The 21,539-nt window shown below is 56.4% G+C and overlaps 7 protein-coding genes across 7 annotated transcripts; 2 read left to right on the top strand and 5 right to left on the bottom strand.

The window, feature by feature from the left end:
• Positions 1 to 4,727: 4,727 nt before the first annotated feature.
• On the bottom strand, positions 4,728 to 6,854 carry ISF_07426 (CCR4-NOT transcription complex, subunit 3; the record flags this gene model as incomplete). Its single annotated transcript, XM_018851029.1, has 3 exons — positions 4,728 to 4,788; positions 4,937 to 6,495; positions 6,600 to 6,854. The coding sequence occupies 3 exons, from the start codon at positions 6,852 to 6,854 to the stop codon at positions 4,728 to 4,730; spliced, it is 1,875 nt and encodes a 624-aa protein (XP_018701941.1).
• Positions 6,855 to 7,743: 889 nt separating this feature from the next.
• ISF_07425 (deacylase) lies at positions 7,744 to 8,449 on the top strand (the record flags this gene model as incomplete). Its single annotated transcript, XM_018851028.1, has 4 exons — positions 7,744 to 7,750; positions 7,800 to 7,982; positions 8,133 to 8,326; positions 8,390 to 8,449. 4 exons carry the CDS (start codon positions 7,744 to 7,746, stop codon positions 8,447 to 8,449), a joined length of 444 nt encoding a protein of 147 aa, XP_018701940.1.
• Positions 8,450 to 8,533: 84 nt separating this feature from the next.
• ISF_07424 (Mannan endo-1,6-alpha-mannosidase) lies at positions 8,534 to 10,235 on the bottom strand (the record flags this gene model as incomplete). Its single annotated transcript, XM_018851027.1, has 4 exons — positions 8,534 to 9,190; positions 9,276 to 9,520; positions 9,602 to 10,087; positions 10,151 to 10,235. The coding sequence occupies 4 exons, from the start codon at positions 10,233 to 10,235 to the stop codon at positions 8,534 to 8,536; spliced, it is 1,473 nt and encodes a 490-aa protein (XP_018701939.1).
• Positions 10,236 to 11,316: 1,081 nt separating this feature from the next.
• On the bottom strand, positions 11,317 to 12,599 carry ISF_07423 (cyclophilin D; the record flags this gene model as incomplete). Its single annotated transcript, XM_018851026.1, has 3 exons — positions 11,317 to 12,089; positions 12,143 to 12,269; positions 12,366 to 12,599. The coding sequence occupies 3 exons, from the start codon at positions 12,597 to 12,599 to the stop codon at positions 11,317 to 11,319; spliced, it is 1,134 nt and encodes a 377-aa protein (XP_018701938.1).
• A 643-nt stretch (positions 12,600 to 13,242) lies between these two features.
• ISF_07422 (amino acid transporter) lies at positions 13,243 to 14,757 on the bottom strand (the record flags this gene model as incomplete). The annotated part of the gene is made up of 3 exons (XM_018851025.1): positions 13,243 to 13,450; positions 13,529 to 13,963; positions 14,033 to 14,757. 3 exons carry the CDS (start codon positions 14,755 to 14,757, stop codon positions 13,243 to 13,245), a joined length of 1,368 nt encoding a protein of 455 aa, XP_018701937.1.
• A 1,597-nt stretch (positions 14,758 to 16,354) lies between these two features.
• Positions 16,355 to 18,395, bottom strand: ISF_07421 (Amino acid/polyamine transporter I; the record flags this gene model as incomplete). Its single annotated transcript, XM_018851024.1, has 5 exons — positions 16,355 to 17,058; positions 17,126 to 17,653; positions 17,715 to 17,911; positions 18,005 to 18,075; positions 18,189 to 18,395. The coding sequence occupies 5 exons, from the start codon at positions 18,393 to 18,395 to the stop codon at positions 16,355 to 16,357; spliced, it is 1,707 nt and encodes a 568-aa protein (XP_018701936.1).
• A 1,097-nt stretch (positions 18,396 to 19,492) lies between these two features.
• Positions 19,493 to 21,041, top strand: ISF_07420 (hypothetical protein; the record flags this gene model as incomplete). The annotated part of the gene is made up of 3 exons (XM_018851023.1): positions 19,493 to 19,840; positions 19,920 to 20,326; positions 20,399 to 21,041. The coding sequence occupies 3 exons, from the start codon at positions 19,493 to 19,495 to the stop codon at positions 21,039 to 21,041; spliced, it is 1,398 nt and encodes a 465-aa protein (XP_018701935.1).
• Positions 21,042 to 21,539: the final 498 nt, after the last annotated feature.

Genomic DNA, 21,539 nt, shown 5'->3' with positions numbered 1-21,539 from the left:
GGGGGGGGGGGGGCGGCGAGGTGGAGGAGGGTGTCCTGCTGTTGATGCAGTTCCGTGATGGATGGATGGCGGACAGCGGCCCCCCTGCTGCGACGCCTTGCCCGACTTGTCACCATTTTTCGATGACGGGTCTGTCTGTGGACAAGCCAGAAGAGAACGAATGCAGGGCCCTGTATTAACGGAGCCCACCGTGGCTGGTAAGCGAGCACCACCATGTGAATACACATCGCAGTTTGGCAGGTGCACCGCCAGCGAGCCAAGCAACAAGCTCCAAAACAGCCAATTGTCCCTCTGTCGTCACTGGACTGGCCTCATCAGCCGCGGAGATCCGATCTCGCTCACCATGGGCCTTGTTCAGCCACCTCCATCCTAAAGCAAAAGGTCGCCCACAAGACCCGGAATCCTTCTTGACGTAGTCATCGATTCTAGTCTTTCCCAGGCTGAGGCCTAATATAGCCAAGGCGCGGAAGCTCTTGTCGACACGAGAGCGCGAGTCTAGTAGTGCTGCACTTATCATGCCAGGTGCTCTTCAGACTGGTTGGAGAGAAAGCGGCAAGCTGTGCACTTTCCACAGTGGGGTGCATACAGATCTTGGGCGGCTCTTCGTCCCTGCCCATGCCGCACAAGGGGTCTCTTCTTGGATTCTCTGAGCCAGGATGATGGATGAAGTGAACCCCCTGCTTCCTGTAGCTTGCCACCGGTCAAGCTAATAAACGCAAAGCAAGGGCCGCTCAGAGGAACTTGCCGCCGTACCAGCCGCATTAGCAATCTGAATATTGCTTGTTATCGGCGTGAACGAGACGATATCGCATTTATGAACCTGAATTTCAGCCACCTATCGTGTGCATCCTATTAACTCCCTGCCGAAACATTGGTTTGCTTGTTGTCTGAGCAGAGACGGCGCAAGGCAACTAGCGCGGGCAGGTATGCTGTGGGACACTTGCACCGGAGTGTTGGTGACTGTACTTACAGTAGTATGTAGACTTGTGAGCTAGCGCGCCCACTTACTCACATACTGTAGCTGCTGCGCCCCAAGAGCGAGGCATCTGTTCCATGTACATAGCATGGAATAACGGAGTCAAAAGACATTGCCGCAAGTTCGGAAACAGACGGTGTAATGCGAACCAAGTCTGGTGGGCTCTTAATACGCTAAACCGTTCCTTTACCGATTGCATTGGCTGCCAGAGCGTCCCTCTCTCTGCCAGGTGATTGATGGTGCCAACTGTTATTGGCGCAAGTGCTGGTCGGGTCACCTGGGCTGGCTTGGGGCGAGCGCTAAATCGCTCTACGTCAGCGACGACGTGCAGGGCGTGGCTTGAGTTTCGAACACGCAGACTCCCAGTGCTGCAAGGACCTGTGTGCTTTGCGGTACCGATATCGTGGTGGCAATCGGGCTCGCCCATTCGATAACAAAATAAGAGAGGATAGTATAGCCACAGCCGCCGCAATTGGTCCTATATGGACCATAATGAACTGCTTGGTCTGGAGAGGGCCCTGCCAACGTGCATAGTACTGACAATGGTGACCACTAGTTATTGCGCTCCGCCTCAAGACTTGTCTGCAGGAAGCCCACACCTGGTTGTTACGAGAGATGTGGCCAGCAATCGCCCAGCATAGGGACCCCTGCAAGAGAAAAGTGCCTGGCGATAAGCCTTCTCTTCACAGGTGGGGGCAGCGAAGAGCCAGTGGTCATGGCTGTCGGAGGGCCTCTTTCGCAAGCCACCTGTGTGCGTTGGCCCTTTGTCGTCTCCAGTGGCCGGTGGCGTCGAACGATGGAAAGCTTCCATGCAGGCTTCGAATTGACCCTTCCATAACCCCAGCCGGGCCGCGACAGGCATTGGCACACCACCACCACCACCACTACCACTCCCACCACCCATCGCCCACCACTAGTGATCAGCGACACCACCACCATCCCTCTCCCCAGCTCCCAAGTAGCAAGGCTTGCCATCACCTGACGGGGATATGGAGCCGGAATAGAGAGCCGTTTGGGACCCTCTGGGCTAGGATCCCGGCATCTTTCCTTGGGCTGCTCCAGCGAGCGACAATTGGACGGTCGACGAATCGCCACTCCATAATTACCCATGTTGCTTTCGGAGGTCCCGATGGCGCTCCTGGGCTTTCTTCCTCCCCGCGCTTGCTTGATGGATGCTGCACGTATGTATATTTGTACCCGTATGTGCTCGTGCTTTGCTATGCTGGTGACGGCAGAGTAGCAAAGGTCCCCTCTTCATGTTCACCGCAAGATCGGTTCTCGCAACCAGAAACCAACAAAAGGACGCGGATTAGCAGACAAACGTACCGTCGACTTCTAAATCGCGCAGATGGGGCTCTTTTTTAACCATCAGAGCGCTTGTTTCCCCGTAGTCTCTGACCCGTCGAATCGATGAGTCGAGTAGGTAGGTAGCTGGTAGAGTAGACGCACTTTGCAGGGTAGGCGGCGTGGGCACATGCCTCGGTGCCGTTTCTGCTTCTCTGGGCATTCCCACCTAGCTCGGGCGATTAGCAATCGCATTTCTCGTTCTTTGAATAAAAGACACGATTCACCGAGGTTAACGCCGCTCAATTGATTACGGGGAAGAAATGATTTGCATTCTGCTAGTGTTTGCAAGAAGTTCAAGTCTGCTTGGCAGGTGCCAGCACTGGCAGCTGGCAGCTGGCAAACAATTCTTTGGCAGCTTCTCTAACGGTGTAGGCACCCTAACACGCTAAGAATTGGTGCGTAGCCAAATTCCTTTTTCAACCAATTTGTTGTCTCCAATTGCTTGATACAATGTTTTGTGTCGGCAGCACTCGTCTTGCGATGTTGCCATCACTTTCGGCAAGTCGCCATACTCCCATCCTAATATCCCGTTGTCCATTGTCCGGGCCTTGCAGGGAACCCTCGAATATTGGCGCCGATTTCTCCCCGGCAGCCGAACGTCACATTCCCAGTTTCCTCCCCCTCCCTTCCCCCCAAAGCAAACCTAACTTGATGCAGATAACTAGACCTAGACCACGGAGCCTCACTCATCGCCAGCCACCCAGTTCAATAACACAAAGTCGCCCCAAGCTAAAACACCACCCACAACTAATGACCGGGGGGGACCCTGTCTGGAAACCGGTCATCGCCCATTCATGGGGCGGCCATTGAAATGGGCACCGCCAGATGGGGAAGAGACGAAAGAAAGGGCCATGATGGAGAGCAACCTGCACGATACCTGCATGCGCCGAAAATATCGCATCAATTCCAGGCACAGAAGCGGCCCCAGCCTCAAGTACAGCACCAGACACTGCGTATCAGACGATGCAAAATGAAGGACTCAGTCAGCGTTTCTCTCACACACACACCGACAAGATCAACCACCACCCTCCCCCCCCCTACAGCCCACCCCCCCTCCTCCTCCCAAGCCGCTTTCTTACCAAGTTTACGAACATGCACAACCTCATCGGGGCCTGCATGCTCTCACCCATCGTTGCAGGCGTAACACCAAAATCCAAAGCCTGGAGCCCTCCTCCCCAGGCCGCTTGCGTTGGCTCAATCGTTCCACAACACCTTCCAGAAGCCTTGGCGTTTTTCTTAGTCTTGTTCTTCAACTTCCAAAAAGAACAACCCAACTCTTGGTCTCCGAACCGGGGCGCAACTCTGCTTTCCCCTTCGCACGTGTTCACCACCCACCCCCTCACTTCCTCCAGAAAAAGAACATGAGTGAATTAAATCGTCATCATCACCGCTAGTCAGTTAGCAAAGCGAAGAACGCCCAACCGTAAAGCCAAAGTATCCCCCCTCGGTCATTGTTTCAATATCGGTGATGAGCTGAAGGTGGCACCCGGGGGAGCTGTCTCCTAAACCGCGGGACCCTGCAAAAGGCGTTCTGTCGCGGTATTTTTGGATTCATGTGTGCCCCCCCCCCCCTAGTTAACTTCCTCTTACGGCTATTCGTCTGCGTCGTTTTCCGTCTGCAAATAAAATGTCGCTCTAATTCCCGATCATCCCTTGCGCAGGGAATACGCAAAGTTAGTAGGCTATACCTTGTTGATCGTGTGGTCACTTGCCCCCAACATCAGCCGGCTCTCTTTCAGCCGCAAAGTAGTTGTCAACCTCCCTCCCCAATCCCTGCCCCCTCTTTACTTTGGGGTTTCTTCATTGATTTTACGTCCCTCTTTAGTAAATCTTGCTCTCTTACTCTGTCTTCCGCTCCATCACCTCCTGCATTTCATCACACCTCCTAATCATACCTTCAGTTAGGCATTCGCCAACACCACATCCTTGGGCACGCAGAGAAAAGACAAAGTACAGGTCTGTTCGCTGCCAAATGCCTGCTGTTCATTGAGTCAAGTATTCTGAAACGAGGCCTTTTGCGCAGCAACGTTGTATCCGTATAAGCAGAGGCAGATACATAAACGAACAGAACAAAGACAGTGCCAACCGCAGCGACAAGTTTCGCTCCGTCTCCTCGTTCAGTGAGTATCTGTATCAGAGACACGGAACCTGTCCGAAAGAATGCAGAAAAGAAATATCATAAACAAACCCTATATCTGATTTCTCTTGAGTTAGTGCAAGGGGGAGAAAAGCAAAAATGCACCGCTCAAAAGTCCAGCTTGACCCAGGGAACTGAGCATTCTTACTCCGATTACCCGCAAAACGAAAAGAAAAAAACGCCCATAGTATAATTCCCTTGAACAATGTGTACAGTACTTCTCCTCTTCTCCTTTCCTCCTAGCCGCGGGCATTATCAGGATCCTGATTATACCTCATCCTCGAGGAACTTGTAGGCAAACTTGAAGTCCGCTTTTCTGCGGTTCATCCTGTAGCATCTTGAGTCAGCCGGTCCAAATTCGTGGCGGAAAGCTCCAGCGGAGCCCCCCTCGCATCATCGTTCTCATTCCTCTTCTTCTTCTTCTTCTCCTCCTTCTCCTTCTCCTTCTTGAATTTGAATCACACGTGCTCGCTTACCAAGTAGACTCGTAATCAAAGAACCTATATGTTCCTTGTTCGTGCTCTTCCGTGATGCTCTTGGGCTCTTCGTGTCGCTGGAACCACGTTTGATATTGCTTATGAAACCGCCAGCTGTTGTCCTTGAGCGCCTTAGCGGCGAGAAGTTGGTGCTGAGTGTTTTGTCTGTAGTAAAACACGTAGAACAACGTGTCCGAGTCGATGCGCTGGTACAGCCGTGGGTCGTCGAAGATGGGGAGTGGCGTGCGTGGGAAGCTGGACACGACCTGCGGGATGGGTTGCTCCGGTCTGTAGGACCGCGGCGCGTCGGCGTCACGTTGGTCCGGGCAGTTGGCTTGGCTGGCTTCTAGGAGCCGCTGCGTCGACGGGGCCAACACCGATGGCGGGTTCTTACGGGCCATCTCGTAGGACTCTACCAGGTCCTGCAGCGAGGAAGGCAGATGGTATATGCTCTCCTCTTCGGCGACTTGTGCCTGCATCTTGGACTTGGCGCCGTTCAGCGTCGTGCCGTTCGTCGCCGGCCCGTCCTTGGCTTCGACGGCAGGCACGGGTTGCTTGCCCGCAGCTTTGGACTTCCTGGACCCGCGTCCTGTCGTCGGCGCAGGCGCGGCCGGCACCGGAGCCGGCTCCGGGGCGGGCTCTTCGGCCGGGGTGGCGATGGCCGCTGGCGTTTGTAGCGGCGTTTGCTGTGCAGGCTGGGCAGCTGCCACGGCGGGCGAGTTGGCGGCCGACGGACCTGAAGGGTGAGACGAGATGCCCGTGCTGCCAGGAGGCGGGGGCAACGGTGATATCCCTACGTTCTTGTCGCTTGCCGCAGCAGCAGCCGCCGCGGAGGCGTACTTTAAGATTTCGCCAGGCGCTCTTGTTGGTATCGTCGCAGGCTTCATGCTGGCACTCGCGCCATTGCTTATTGTCGACAGCGGCGTATGCAGCGTAGCGAGTGCTGGTAACGGTGATTTTGTTTGAGCAGCCCCCTTCCTCGATTCGTTCTCCTTTGCCAATTTTCGAGAAGCCTTGGGCGCAGGCTCGGAAACCGGTTCTGGGTCGTCTTGTATGGATTGGTTGTCCTGTGATGACCCCCTCTCGCCGTCCACACCCATGCCAAAGACACCCTCATCATCCTCTAGGTTGAGCTCGTCGTACATTTCCTCGTCTTCCATGAATTCAGGGTTGGTAGCGTCCGTAACATAATAGCGGATGCTCTCCTCAAGATCATTTACCTGCTCCGTCTCGACACCACCGTTCTCCAGGGACCGCCGGATAAGCTCCAGCTTGCCTTGATGCCACTTGTGCCGTTCCATTATTCGCTCGATCTCGGCAATGCGATCCGCCTTATGAGAATGGCTTTTGCCCTTCTTCATTGTCGCCTGTAGCTGCTCGCTCTCGGCCTCTAATGACTCGATCTGTTGCTCCAGTTCGTCAACCTGGTTACCCAGAAACTCGCCCGCTTCGACCTTGGCTTGCTCTTTGGGATCAAGTCTCGCTGCCGCTGATAACCCTTCTTTGGAGTAGGCTTTTGTCTTCATTGCTTTTTCGACCGCTTTGAACCTTTCCATTTGCTAGAGAGCAGAGAGCGTCAGTATGCTGTTTTCATCCATACTTGTTCATCTGCAGCATGGTATTGCCGGCAGGATCAGGCAAGGGGGAGGGAGGGGGACCACACGGTTTCTATTAGTTTGCGATGTTCTAGCAATGGAGCCTTGTCCTTGATGTCATTACTCGCGGCCCATGTCTTGATCTGGTCTCGAAGGCGCTGGAGCTTCTTGATTTCACGCTTCAAGTTATCTTCAAGCTTTTCCTTTTGTGCCGGGTTATTTGAGAGTTCAATCTTGTCATAGATAGATTCAAACTCCGCGACGCCTTCGGCGACCTTTTTGAAGCACTTGTCGACCTCTTGTTGTAGTTTTCGGGCCGCCATGATGAATACACTGGCGCGCAGCGACGCGGGAAAGTCGTATCTCGGGCGGGTATAGGTGGTTCGTAGCAGGGTGATCGGCGCGTGATTGAAGATGTTCTACGCAGGAGTGCGAGGGACTGGTCTGAAGACCCGTCGGTCGGATAAGCGCGGGGTTGTTGCACCTCGAGTGGCTAATATAATTGCCCGCAGTAGTCTGCGCAGCAGGATGAGCGTGACGGCTGGTGATGGTCCGGCCAATGAATGCCTCTGGAGATGGTTGATTGGGCTGACTGTCGACGGCAATGAAGAGAAAGTCAAATGGAGATGTGATAGCAGAAGGAGGTGTGTGAGGTACCTATCTGCAACAGGACTAGCGCCTGTCTTGTACCTTGCAACCAAGAGCTTGCGGTGACAATGCGCGGGACAGGTAATAACTGTTGTGCCATGATTATTTTGGAAAAAAGAATTACGGTTGCTTTTCCAATCAGTATTCATGTCTTTATAAACCTTGAGCAGTGAGGCAATATTGCTTCGTTGTTGTGAGATGAGCGCCAGCGTGTAGACGACAACTGCACGCCCATGGGCAGAGGTACTTGAATTATAAGACAGCCTGTTAGAGCGATACCTTGTGACTCACGTGACTTAAGCTGCACTAACGCGTTTCTTAGGGGGAGAAGGTTCAGGAGTGCACGGCCAGATCTGCCAGGCCTCAGAAGCGAGATAACAGGTACATACATAGATTGGATTGCCACCAGTCCGGCAGACTTTGTTGATCCGAAAAAGTTACACCAATTGACGAATCTTATTTCATTGCCAAAAATACACACAATTCTGCTTACTCATTTTCTCCATTTCCTGCCGTTTCCATTCGTGGCCTTTGTCCCTCACCACCACGTAGCACGATAGCAGAATGAAAGGTGCGCACAGTTGCAGTCTGACCCGGCCATCACGTTGACGTTGCTGCAGCAATACTGCAACGAGTCCTCTCGGGCTCCGTCACGGTCGACCGGGAGCTCGTTTCGTCCATTGGCCGCGGTGTCCTCGTCTTCGCGGCCGTGGCCCCTGGTGACACTGAACAGGACATAGAGTCCATGGCAAACAAGGTGCTACGCATGAAGCTCTGGGACGACGAGGCCGGCGGCAGGGCATGTACCCCGCAGCCCTTTTCACCTGCGGCTGCAGAACTAACCTGTCGATGTAGTGGAAGAAGAATGTTACGGACATTGGCGGTGAAGTGCTGTGTGGTATGACGTGTACTTCTTGCGCCACAGGGCTGGCTTGCTAATGCTGGAGATGCAGTATCGCAATTCACTCTGCTCGCCAAAACGACAAAGGGAACAAAACCTGACTTTCATGGCGCCGCCAATCCTGAGGAGGCCCGGCGGCTTTACCAGTACTTCGTCGAGAAAGTACAGTCAGGCTACCAAGCTGACCGCGTCAAGGACGGCAGATTTCAGGCCATGATGGAGGTTGCCCTGGTAAATGACGGGCCAGTGCGTATCAATTACATCCTGAAAGAGCCGTTGGCCATATAAACATCGCTAATGATTCTACAGGTAACCTTGGAACTCAATGTCGGCAGCAAGGCCGCACGAGAAAATGGCATAAAGGAGTAAACGCAAAGAATGCGACACGATTAGATATAGACTTCATTCGGGATATCATTAGAGCCTATACACACTGACTGTAGATCGGAGCGACTATGAAGCCTGACTACTACTTGCTTCCGGAACTTCAGCATCCTTCACCTTACCCTCACCTTTTGTCTCATCCACGCAGATCCACGCCAGCAACAGCGCAGGCCCCATCACATACAGCACAGTCACCACGCTCGCGCCGAACCTGTCCGCCGCCGTGATACTCCGCCACTGCCTCACCTTCGTTTTGGCGCCAGGCTGGCCCGCGTTGGGGTCGCCCTTGGAGGTTCCCCTGTCCGCCGCTGTGACCGGCGCCTCGGCCCCGTCGATAAGCAGGCTCATGACCGCCGCAAGCACGTCCATGGCCTCGCCTACGCCGGTAGTGTTGTCCACCTTGGGATCGACAAACACGCCGCTGCCGCCCGTGGTCCAATAGAAGCCGCAGCGGCGACCGGTCGGCGGGCCGGTACACTGCCGCACAGCGGCGCGCGCCGACGCCGTCAGTACCGGCACGATGGCTTCGCGCGTGAATGGCGCGAGCTGTGTGGTGACGGCTAGCCACCGCAAGCAGTAGCCTTTGAAGGAGAGCATGTCGGTCGTACATGGCGGGTCGCGCGTCTCGCAATCGGTCTCGAAGATGACGCCGTCCCGGAAGAACTCCTTGAGGAACGAGTCAAGCATGGTGGTGATGCGGTACTTCCACTTTTCGGCTCCGTTGGTCTGGAAGATGTCCGCACGTTAGCTCGCTGCGATCGCAACACACGAGGAAGCTGTTTTCCGACGGTCGTCATCAGCAGCAACGTACGTAGTTGTACAGAAACGCCGAGCCCTGGATCAGCAGCGCCGGGTTGTACGAGACCTCGAGCCGGTTGATGTCGGTGCAGTTGTGCTCGACGTGGCCGCCGTCGTAGACGTGCCAATTCTCGTTGTCAATGTACCCGACGTCCCAGAGCCAGTCCCACGTCTGCGCCGCGCGTTGCGCGTACGTGTCGTTGGTCGTGTACCGCGCCAACCGCGCGCCGAGGTTAAAGAAGACGGAGTTTGCAATGGCTATATTCGTAACCCAGCGACGTCAGCAACCCACCATATCCAACACGAAATCGACAGGCAAGGTTCCAGGGGTGGGCTTACCGTTCTTGTAGCTGTAGCCGTTGTTGAAGAACTGCCTCTGCCAGCGCAGCCCGCCGCCGCACGCCTCGTCCCACCTAGCCGGCTCTGCCTGCGTGTTCCACACGGCCTGCGCCAGCGCCAGCCACTGCGGCTGCGCGGGCGGCGGGTCCGGGAAGCGCGTCTCGGCGGCGAGCATAGCAGCCATGCCCCAGAATCCCTGGTCGTCGTTGCCGAGGCCGATGGTCTGGTTGGGCGGCTGGTAGTCGGCGTCCGGGCCGGACTGGAAGAGCAGGCCCTGCGCGACGACGTCGTTGTAGCTGGTGTCTCCCGTCAGGTGGACGTAGTCGACGTAGGTGCCCATCATGGCGCCGCCCTCCCACCAGTAGTAGTCGCCGGTGCCGGTGGCCGGCGGGCCGGGCAGCATGCCGGGGATCTGCCCGGACTGGTTGCCCTTGTAAAAGGTGACGAGGTCGTAGGCGAGTGTCCTAGCGCTTTGCCGGATCTCGTCTAGGCCATGCGTGTAAGTGAGCCGCGTCTGGGGTAACTGAAGGGGCAGTCTCTTTGACTTACCGGGCGTGTCGAGCTTGTAGAAGGTGTCGCCAGCCGCCGCGGGCATAGGCGCTGCCCCGAGAATGAGCGCAGGCGCAAGAAACATGGCGTACCAGAAATGGTCAGACAGACAATTCGGAAACTTTACACGAGGTGGACTATCTCTTGCACTTTGAGAAGGTCGCGGTGTTGATAGAGCCACCCATCAACTTGCCCGTCTTCATGGTCGCATCGTTCAAGGAGGCCGATTTTGCGACCTGGGAAGACCGTTGATATAAGTCATTGCACCCAGCCTTGCATCCTCGACAAGGGTCCCTTCCGCCACTCTTCATCTCGACAGCGATTTCCCGGGGTCACGATGCCCTTCCCCAACGCAACGCTTCCGTATGTACACGAGGAGAAGCCTCCCCGTGAGAGATTCACTGGTAGTTGGAACCCCGGCCAAGGCCAGGACGGACCGGGGTAGGTGGTTGATGTATTCAGACGCCTGACGCTCCACATGGTCGGGCGGGATGATGCCATTGGCTGTGTATGTCGCCGGTGAGGCCACGGACCGCAACTTTTGGCGAGCGATGTTGTAGAACCTGCATGAGGGAAGCTAGGGATTTGCGGCTCTGCCGAGTATCTTGGAAAGATGCGGTGTCGAGATGCGAGATGCGGGTTACGCGATGACCAGGGGGGGGTTACCGTCAGTCGCCGTTCTACTATATGATGTGAACTGCTCAAACCCACGATTCGCGTACGGATACTGGGTCAAAAATACCCATTGATATTCATGCCTGCCGGATAGCCAGCACGGTGCCGAATGGGAAGAGGCTATGCCGGTGTCGGCTACCTCTGTCGCGGCATTGCAGTCGCATTTGGAGAACCCGCTTGAGCCGAGCTAACATCCAGAATCAAGGTGATTCCTTGAAATCACTCGTCGTTTGTCACAGGCTGGATTTGGAATTGACCTTTCTATCAGCGTGGGATTGAGTTCCGGACCGTGCCTGTAGTCCGCGCGGACCCAGATCGCAGCCCGGTCAACAGTGATCGGTGGCGTGCAAACTCTATCTCAACTACATCAACGTCAAACGCAAGGCGACAAGGTAGAATCAAGATGTACATTTTTCATTTCTGTCTTAGATAAAAAGAGCTCGGTCGGCTCCTATTTGATTGTCTCTGTAAATAATACACAAATAAGTCTTCTACTGGAAGAACTTCTTATAGGCGGCCTTCTCCTTGGCGGCGCGCGCCGACGCCTTGGTCTTGACAGCATTCAGCTCGCTCACAATCAAAGCATCGTTGGGGGCCAGCTTGTGTGCCTCCTCGAGGTCCTTGATGGCGGCCTCCTCGTCCTTGAGGTTGACGTTGGCAACGCCGCGGCGGTAGAGGGCCTTGGCGCGATCTGCGTCCTTGGCGGCGGACGCAGCCGCCAGCGCTGCCGATGCGCTGCGCGCGCACTCGGCCCAGCTCTTCAGCTTCATGCTCAGCAGGGCGCTGTTGTTGTTGAGGGAGAAGCGGAGGGCCGTGAGAGCCGGCTGGGTGGTGTCTGGCTCGCCGTCCAGGTCCGGGTCCTCGTTGAGGTACCGCAGGCCCTTTTCGTACTTTTCTAGACCGAGGTGCAGGTCGCCGGCCTTGAAGGCCTTGTTGCCAAAGTCCTTGCAAGCGGTAGCGATCTCCAGAATCTTGGCGGCAGGCAGGGGCTGCTGCTCGGCGGGGAAGTCGTCGGGGAAGTCCTCGTAGGGGTCGCCGGTGGCGTCGGGCACCTTGACGTCGGCGGCAAGGGCCTCGTCGCCCTGGAGCTCACCACAGTCGGCGATGACGACCTCCTTCTCGGGCTTGTCGCCGGACGAGGTGTGTAGGTTCTCGATCTGGCGGACAATGGACTTGCCGCTCAGGACCTCACCGAAGACGACGTGCTTGTTATCGAGATGGGGGGTTTGGACGGTCGTGATGAAGAACTGAGAGCCGTTTGTGTCTAGCTCAGATTGTTAGAAGAAGTTACGCGAAGGGTTGGGGCGCTGGACTTACTAGGACCAGAGTTGGCCATGGATAGGAGGAAAGGACGGTCGTGCTTCTTGGGGAAATCCTCGTCGTCAAACTTGGCGCCATAGATGGACTCGCCACCGGTACCGTTGCCTTCGGTGAAGTCACCACCCTAAAGAGCGGGAGCGTTGACTGTTAGCAACGAAGCCGAGGTCAAGATGGCGCACGCGCCGTTTGCGCCAAATGGATTGGGGGAATGAAAGCTAACCTGAATCATGAACTGCTTGATGACGCGGTGGAAGATGGAGCCCTTGTAGTGCAACGGCTTGCCGGATTTGCCTTTGCCCTTCTCGCCAGTGCAGAGGGCGCGGAAGTTTTCAGCCGTCTTGGGCACGAGGTCCGAGTAGAGCTCCATGGCAACGCGGCCGGAGGGCTTGCCGCCAATGGAGATGTCGAAGAAGACGCGAGGCCGGGTGGCCTTGTCAGCAGTCTCGGAAGCCATGACGGAGTTTGTTGGCGAGGGTCAGAATGTGCACGAGTGCGTCGGCGGCGGGTGTGTCGAGATAAAGCGAGCTTGGGGAGGAAGCTGGGAAGCTATCCAAGCTTATTACGGCCAGGTCGCGCGGGGTCGAGCGGGGTGATGTTGCACGAGCAGGAGTAAGCTAACCTTGGGGAGTTTGCGCGGCCGATTTTGGAAAAGACCTCAGCAGGGTGAAAAGAGGATAGAAATGAGGCACTGGAAATGCGACTCGGATGTGATCGAGAGTGAAGCTGTGAGTATGGAAGAGATTGAGTTCCAGGAGCGCAGTGAAGCATCGCATGCGGGTGTTGGTGGGGCGTGCACAAGAACGACGTGGAATCCCGAGGAAATCTCGACCCAGCCAGCCTGTTCCATTCAAAGCATAGGATATTGCAAATTATACTGTTTCATCGACTCTTAAGAATCATACACAAACCTTTTATTCATACGTTATGCATCTCGCTCATATGTCATCTATGTACAATGGCACAGGCGGCCATGAATAGCAAGTGCATGCATGGTCCACGAGTTCGCTAATATATGTACAGCTTCCACTGTGGACGTGCACCGTGGAAAGTCTTGCTTCTCCATTGTTTTTCGACGTTCACTTCATCAAAAACTTGGTCTAAGCAGTGCAAGAGAAGGGTGAGGGAATCTGGCCATTCGCATAGGCGTCGACAAGCTGGCGAATGGTGACGTACAAACCAGCGACGCAAATAAAGGCACCAGTCAGAACGGTGAATGCGCAAAGCAGGAATTGGCCCCATTGGCGACGCCATTCGAGGAAGCCAGCGCCGTCGTGGTAGGAGTCGTGAAGCCAAAACATACCGGCACTAATTTTAAGAGAGAAAAAACATTAGTGACTGACATTGCGACCAAACTAGCATGACGAAACGGATGGATGCACTTACACGCCATATGTGAACCAAGCGGCAAACAGTGAGGCAGCGAGACCAACAAGATAGTTGAAGATGGGCACGCCCGTGGCGAGGAGGAAAGCCAATGCGTTGCAGAATACGACCAGGATTACCCAGGCGCTCCATCCGACGACGGTATGGCTGTGCAGATGGTTGGACTTGCGGAAGAGGCGGACAAAGATGACCTTCGCGGCCGTGTGGGCGTACAGGGCGCCTGCGAGCAGCAAATTCGGGAGGGCGATACCATACGAAACCTTGGCCCAATACGGCGACAGCGAAGAAAAGGACGGGGACAAGACCTTGCTTCCCAGATAGCCGTAGGTGACGGCGGCAAAGATGATGTAGTAGATGGTGGTAAAGGTCTGCAGGCAGTAGGCTGATCGCATGGCGTGCTTGGGTTCCTTCATCTCGGAGATGAGGACAAAGAACCTGGGAGAGAGCGCATGTCAGCGTGAATGATGCGGGCTTGGAGGGACAAGCAAGTAACCGGTTACGTACATGAAGTGGCCGGCGAAGGAGAAGACGGGGTTCGTGATGGAGGCAAAGGCAGAGTAAAAGTCCGAGGTGACGGCGACCTCGACGGAGCGGCCAATGACGGGCTCCTTTCCAGCGGCGGCCATTGCGACCAAGCCAGCAATCAAGATGCTGAGGACGCTCAGGATGGAGACGTATCCCAGACCGTGAAAGGTGCGCGGCAGAGACACGGCGAGCGAGGCGACGGTGAAGATGGCCGTGTAGACGACGTTGCAGAGCTTGCTGTCGCTTAGAGAAGCGAGGGCGATCTGGCCGGCGAGCAGCTGGCTACCGGTGGCGAAGATGGCAAAGGCGAAAGTGCCAAAGGCCATGATCTCACGGCCGATCGGGCCGAACATGATGAAGCCGGCGTCGGCCATGGTGTGCACCTCGGGATGGCGCAACTTGAACTGGACGAGCAGCCACGAGGTGTAGGTGGCGAAGATGCCGAGGAAGGCAATGATGATGATGCCGGGAACCATGCCGACGACGGCAAAGGCCGAGGGCAGGGAGAGCATGCCGTTGGAAACGATCTCGGCAATCATGAGGACGGCGACGAGCTGCCAGGAGAGGCGCTTGTACTTGATGTCGTGGTGCTCCTCGGCGCCGAAGACATCGTGGGGAGTGCTGTCGCTGCCGCTGCTGCTGCGGGTGTCATCGTAGAGGGTGGCATTGTGCCCGGTTTGTGAATGTTTCTCGGAAACCGTCATGGTGGCAGTAGGTGAGCTGCTTGAGCCAAGCAGCAATTCCAAGATGCGAGGGAGGAGGAGGGGGGGGAACGGGATTGGAATGGATTGGTGGTGTTGGGTTGGGGTTGGCTTCTAGAAGTAAATAAGCTACGCCAAATGTCGTCAAATGTCTCAAAGCCAATCTAGTGCTGAAGAAAAAAGACCAGACCAAGTGCGGAGGCGAGATTAAAAAAAAGAACGGATTGGCTGGGGTGGTTTTGCTCAACAACGGACGACAACAGACAACAGACAACAACCGACGGCAAGATGAAGAGAAAGAGATGCTGGCTATGCTTGGCGCAAGACTATTAAAACTGCCATGGAGACAGAAATTTGTTTACCACATTTGCCCATTGCCAGCATGTAACCCGTGCGGCCACGTTGATGAAGGGGCCCCAATGTAATGTAACCATTCTCCGACAAATCGCCTCGTCTCCTCGCCTGCCATCGTCTCCTCTATGGTTCCTTGAGCGGGCAAGATTGGCGATGGGGTCTCTTTCGGGGGAGGGGTCTGGATACGACGGGGGCCTTTTTCTACTACTAACGTTATAATACAGCTAACGTAAACCTTGTCCCTCTCCACTGCGGCTTCTCTTCATCGAATGGGCAAGAACCTCCGAGGCCTCGCAGCCTAGACCTGGTCTTCGTCCCGCCTCTAGCGCGGATTTATCTATATTGCGCTTCGCTGTGATGGGTGTACTGTACATGGGAAGTCTTCCATGCCCTGGAAGGGCTGCCGTGGAACAAGAGATGGAGAAAACAGCCAAAGAAAACCCATGATGGTTAATTTAGCTGCATCGATAGTGCTTGGCGACGCCTCCGCCATGCCACGCTTGGTCAAGGGTGGGCTGCAGCTGCATGGTGGGATGAAGAGTTTTTTTTTTTTCCTTCCGTTTGCGCGGGTTTCCTAGTCGTTTTATGCGTTGCGCCAACTAAATAGAGTCACCACTACCCGTTGAGCAAAACGGCCAAAACAGCGATTCATACTGAGTGGTACGAGTTTCAGTTACTTCTGTGACACAAGAGGCTGTACGAGTTCCTCTTTATCTCTCTGCATAAACTATCTGTAGTTAGGTGGTGCGTGGCATGTGGGGTTTTCTTCTTCAGCCATGCATTGATGACCCGCGGGAGACCTGCAACCTGCATCTCGCAAAACCAGTCCCTCCCTCACCACTCTTCCCTCACCACTCCCACTCCTTGATTATGCACAGCCTGCGAATCATGTCATGAGGCCATGACACGCCATTGTGGATGAGCGCTTCGACATGGCCCGCTAGAAGCGACATAGAAGCTGGATACCGGCCCGTCTTGGTCTGGGAAAAGAACCGACACCTCCGTCCGTCCAACCAACCAAGCCCTAGGGATCGTGGGTGGCGGCGGCCCGAAACAACGCCACCCGCGGGCCATTGCCGCTTTTTTTCTCAATCGATGGATAGCCGTGATTCTATCGATGGATAGCCAGCCGTGAGGGGCCGCGGTATTGGCTTGGCTTGGCTTTCAGGTCACGCAAAGATGCATCATATCGAACGGTGAAATCATCCATCATGTTATGAGTTGCGCTGCTTATCGCGCGGTGTTACTATAGAGTTCTCGACTGTTGACTGGCTCCCCAGTCCAGCTCGTCCTCCGCGGCTCTCTTGACGAACTTGACCGGGCCCTCGTACACGTGCCGGCTCCAGATGAAGTAGTATGCCATCGCCCAGACCACCACGACCGTCAGGATGACCGACGACCAGTTCATCGACGCGGCGTTGAGGTTCGGTAGTGGCGACGCTGGGAAAAAGGCGACTACGAAGACGAGCAGCAGGAAGGACACGGCCACCGCGTTGACTGGCAAGCCCCACGCGCCGAGCGAAAACGGCGCCGCCGGTATCGCGGGCGCGCCCTTGACGTGGCCGCCACACCACCGCCGCCACGCGAAGCACCCGATGCAGACGATGTATGAGATCATGAGCGTGCCGGAGCCCAGCGACACCAAGCTGCTGAAGGCGACGGTGCTGCCAATGTTGATAAGCGATAGTAGAACCGAGATGGCCGCGGATAGTACCACGGCGTTGACGGGCACGCCGAGCTTGGGGTGCACGCGCGCGAGCCACGCGGAGCACGGCAGCCCTCGGTCGCGTGCAAAGGCGAAGAGCTGCCGCGAGGCCGACGCCATGATGGTGACGCACGAAAAAGTGGCCATGAGCAGCACGATTGAAGTGAGGAAGTTGGTCGCCGGATACGACTGCGTGACGTTGAAAATGACCTGGATAAAGGGATATCCGGTTCGTGTTTGCAACACTGAAGGGTGTGTTGTTAGCAGAGTGCGGGAAAAGGTGCCCGACAAGCAAATTAATGATGCGCTTACCTTGGTCGAGGTCACCAATGCAGTAGCAAAAGGTAATCGCCGTCAGCCACCCCATCAACCCATTGAGGTTGATCGACCACATCATGCTCCGCGGCAGCGTCCGCGCCGCGTCCTGCACCTCCTCCGCCATGTGCACCGACGCGTCCGCGCCCAGTAGCGGCAGCACGCTGGTGATGAGGCCGATGAGCGTCGACAGCCCCACGTTGCCCCAGCCGCCGCCGTCGTGAAACTGCGTCCAGACGACCCTCCCAGGCGTGCGCGGCGCGAGCACCCACAGCGGTACCAGCACGCAGAAGAAGCCGAAGACGTGCACCACGAGGATGGCGCCCTCGACGAGGTTGAGGCGCGACGCGAGCAGCGTGTTGAAGACGAGCGCGAAGGCGACGACGGCGATGACGAGCAGCGTGCCGTGCCAGCGCAAGGGCACGTACTCGTCGTAATTGAGGGCGAGAAGACCCTGGATCTCGGTGCCGGCCTGGAAGGCGATGGACGTGACGAGCGTCTGCCATCCGAGGACGCCGAGCCAGCCTGTTTTGGCGCGATTAGCACAAGTTTGCAACTTGAATCGACAGTTCGACGATGGGCTTACCAACAACGTAGCTGAGAAAGGCCTGGTAGCCCGGCGGCGCAAACTCAGACACCCAGTGGTACTGCCCGCCGGTGGTGGGCGCCACCGAGGCCATCTCGGCCATGGACGCGTACACGGCGTTGAAGCCGGCCCAGGCGATGAGCCACGTGTAGATCAGCCCGGCCGAGCCGCCATTTGTGAGTGCGAGTGAGGCGGTGCTGGGGCGATGAAAGTTAGGCCATGCTTGTATTCCGATGACAACACACGCGCAGACGCGACGCTAACGTTGTAGATGGGGTCTTGCCACTCACCTCAAAAGCGACTCCCATGAGCACATGAGAATGGCGCAGAACCCCAGCACGGTTAGGGACTTGAAGTTTCTCTACAGCAAACAAGGCCAAGAAATCTTGGCATTAGCAAAAAACAGCCCCCAACAAGCTGAAAACTGACCAAGCCAGCACATCGTTCAACCCGCATCCACCCGCGCAAACTCACCCTCATCTCTTGGATCTTGCCCATGCGGGCCATGTCGCGCCTATCGTTCTCGTTGCCGAACTTGGCGAGCTCCTCGCGCGCCGTCAACTCTTCGTCCTCCTCCTCATCGTCAATCATCTCAAACGTGCGACGGCGCAGCTCCGTGCGCCTCTCGGCGACGGCGGTTCCCATCCTGCTGCGGCTTTCCGACAGCGTCGTCGTTCCCATTGTCTGTGCGGCAACATTCACCAGCAAACGGGATGGATGGACTGGATTGGATGTTGAAGAATTGAAAGAGCAGGGTGTGTGTGTGTGTGTTGTTTCTCTCGACTGTCCCCGCAACGAACCGGAAACCGGAAAGCTATAGTCCCCTTGTATTATAGCAGTGAGAAGGGAAAAGAAGAGCCAGCTTGGCGCGCGCTATTGGGAGAGCCATCAACTGATAACCACGCCATGCAACAAACTCTTGAAACCTGGCCAATGAACGGCAACTTCATCTACACCACCAGACCACCACCCACATCCCTTCCCTCCCCCTCCACTGCGGCGCCCCTTTGCCTCCCCTCCTTTTTCCCCTTCCATCAAACTCAGCTCGATGATGCGAGTGGAGATGGTGAGTCAAGAGATTTAGTGACCCTTGCAAGTTGTCTCATTTGCGGCTTGACGCGGGCTCCCCTTATATGTGGGTTGGGCCCCGAAACTTGCATTGAGAGCCTGGTTTTGTTGCTATTTTTGGCCCCCCCCCCCCCGTTCGTCCTCGTTCGTCCTCTTTTTTTTTCTTACTCTTCCGCGGAAAAATTAGAGCTGGGTTAAATTAGCAGCGTAACCTAACCAAAGTAACAAAACATCGGATAGAATGGTGCTGCCGCCGTTCGTTTTGTTCCATCCTTGATTCGGCCAAGCGTCGTTCGCCTCGCTTCATCGACCTTCCCGTCTTGGCCTCTAGCCACAACGCCTCGTTCCAACTTCTTTCATCTACCGTCCCTTCCATCTACCGACTTTCTTCGCTAGCTTTTAGCGAAATTGTCTAGTTTTTAGCCAACGATCTCTTCTTCTTTTTTCGACTCCTCCTCTTCGCGAGTCACGACAAAACACAAGCCACAAGCCCACAAGCCCACAACCACAAGATCGGGTCCCTCACTGCCTCTCCTGGCAGGGCTGCCCCGCCTCTTTTCTCTTCTCATGGCCTCGTCGCCCAATCTCCTCCGCCTCCTCCTCCCCTGAATATACTTCCCTTCTCTCCTCTTCTCACCAAACAACCGCCCGTCATCATCGAGCCTCTTCTCCCCTCTCGCGGCCTACGGGCCTCCTCCGCCTCTCTCACCATGGCCTCCTCCGCCTCTCTCACCATTGCCTCCTCCACCTCTTCCACCATGGCCTCCTCCTTCCGCCGCCAGTCCGTCGAGCAGCTCCCGGCGTTCGCCGTCATCGCGCCCGACGACAAGCGCGGCGCCCTCTGGATCGCCGTGCTGCTCAGCCTCATCTTCGTCGCCATGACGCTCGGCGCCCGCCTCTACGTCCGCAAGCACATGCTCGGCCGCGACGACTTCGCCGTCCTCGCCGCCGTCGTCCTCGCCGTCGCCCAGTACGCCGCCCTCTTCGCTGGCATGCCCTCGGGCCTGGGCACCTCGAAGCGCTCCGTCACGGCAGGCAACGAGCACAAGAATGGATCGGTGCGTTTGTTCCCCCCTCCCTGTCAATGACAAGGAGAAGGAGAGAAGATATAAAAGCTAACATGGCCGACAACAATAGCTCCTCCTCGCCTCGCAGGCCATCTTCATATGTGGCCTCTTCATGGCCAAGCTCGCCGTCCTCCTTGCCACCGAGCGCCTCCTCGCCGCCACCATGCGCACCGTCCGCCGCATATGCGTGGTCATCCGCGCCGCCATCATCGCTGCCGCCTTCGCCTCCATCCTCCTCATCATCGTCAGCTGCCCGACCCGCGGCCTGCTACCCTCCTCCTCTGCCAACACCACAGCTCCCCATCGCCACCACCCTCGACGGTGCGCCGGTCTCGGCCAGCGCTGGCTTATCATAGCAATTCTTGACGGAATCACCGAGCTCGCCGTCCTCTGCGTCTTTTACGGGCTCGTCTGGTCTCTCCAGATGCGCACGACCCGCAAGTGGGTGCTGACTGTGCTACTAGGGTTGAGAATTCTGTACGTACCAAGAAAACGAACTCAAGGTTGCCCCAGACTGTTTTTCTTGTTAACAAGGACCTTTTCTTCCAGCTGCCCTGTATTCACGAGCATCTACACCATTTCCATCAAGGCCTACGCCTCCAGCACCGACCCCCAGGTCGGCGTGACCTCGCCGCTCGTCTGGCAGCAGGTCGCCCTCGGCTACTCCCTCATCGCCGCGCTTCTCATCGCCCTCGTCCCCTTCCTGCGGAGCTTCCACACCGGCATGGTCATGAATGTGCAAAACATGAGCGGCAGCGGCAGTCACAACAACTCTGCCGCTGGCGGCGGCGGTGGCGGTGGTGGCGCGTGGGGCAGCTCAGCGCGCTCCCGCGACAACGTCTACCGGCTACGGAACCTGTCGAAGAACGCCGGCACCGGCACCGGCACTGGCGTTACCCTTAGTGGAGGGGACACGAGCACCAGCAGCAACAAGGACACCGGCAGCAGTAAGGATGACATGCCGCGCGGCGTCGTGCCCCTGTCCGAGACGGAGGTGACGCGCTCCGCGAACCGCTCCGACGACGGCCAATCCGGCAGCTCGGTCGACGGCCAGCAGCAGCAGGAGCCGATGGTCATACAGAAGACGGTCGACTGGTCCGTCCGGTACGAGGAGGGCGCCGCCGGGGGTCTACAGCACCCCGGCCTGCCCGGGTACCTGAGCAACAGCAGCGACCCGGCGGCGCACCGCTAACAAACGGCGGTGGGTGCGAAAATGTACAAAAATTAATTATACCACGACGACATGTAAATACATAATCTTCTTCACAGATAGACAGACAGCCTAGCATTTCTAGACTAGCGACACAAACATTGATTCCGCAACATTTCTTCTTCCCACTCCACCACTAAAACCCGGTAATTTTTTTTTCTTTGTTTCGCATTTGTCATTGACCCGGAACCAGCCTCGCCGATGGCAGGGGTGCTTGTGCGGCCTGGACTCGGCGCGCCCTGTAGGGATGAACTGATACCAGGATGATCCGCGGTCGGCCGTTCTCAGACTTGTGTCAGACGACAAATGCCGGGGGGTCCAGGTTTTATCGACCACATGTAGGGTCTCATCGTTCGAGCGGAATGGCTTCCGCCGTGTGGACAGAAGAAACGGTGGCAGTTGTACAGTATTCGGTCCGTCACGTAAATCAACCGACATGGAACCGACCTTGTTGCATTCACAAGAGATGGTCGAGGGACC

This window comes from Cordyceps fumosorosea (genome assembly GCF_001636725.1).
Source record: "Cordyceps fumosorosea ARSEF 2679 chromosome Unknown scaffold_21, whole genome shotgun sequence".
In the NCBI taxonomy this organism is placed as follows: domain Eukaryota; kingdom Fungi; phylum Ascomycota; class Sordariomycetes; order Hypocreales; family Cordycipitaceae; genus Cordyceps; species Cordyceps fumosorosea.
This window is presented reverse-complemented; position numbering and strand designations above follow the sequence as displayed.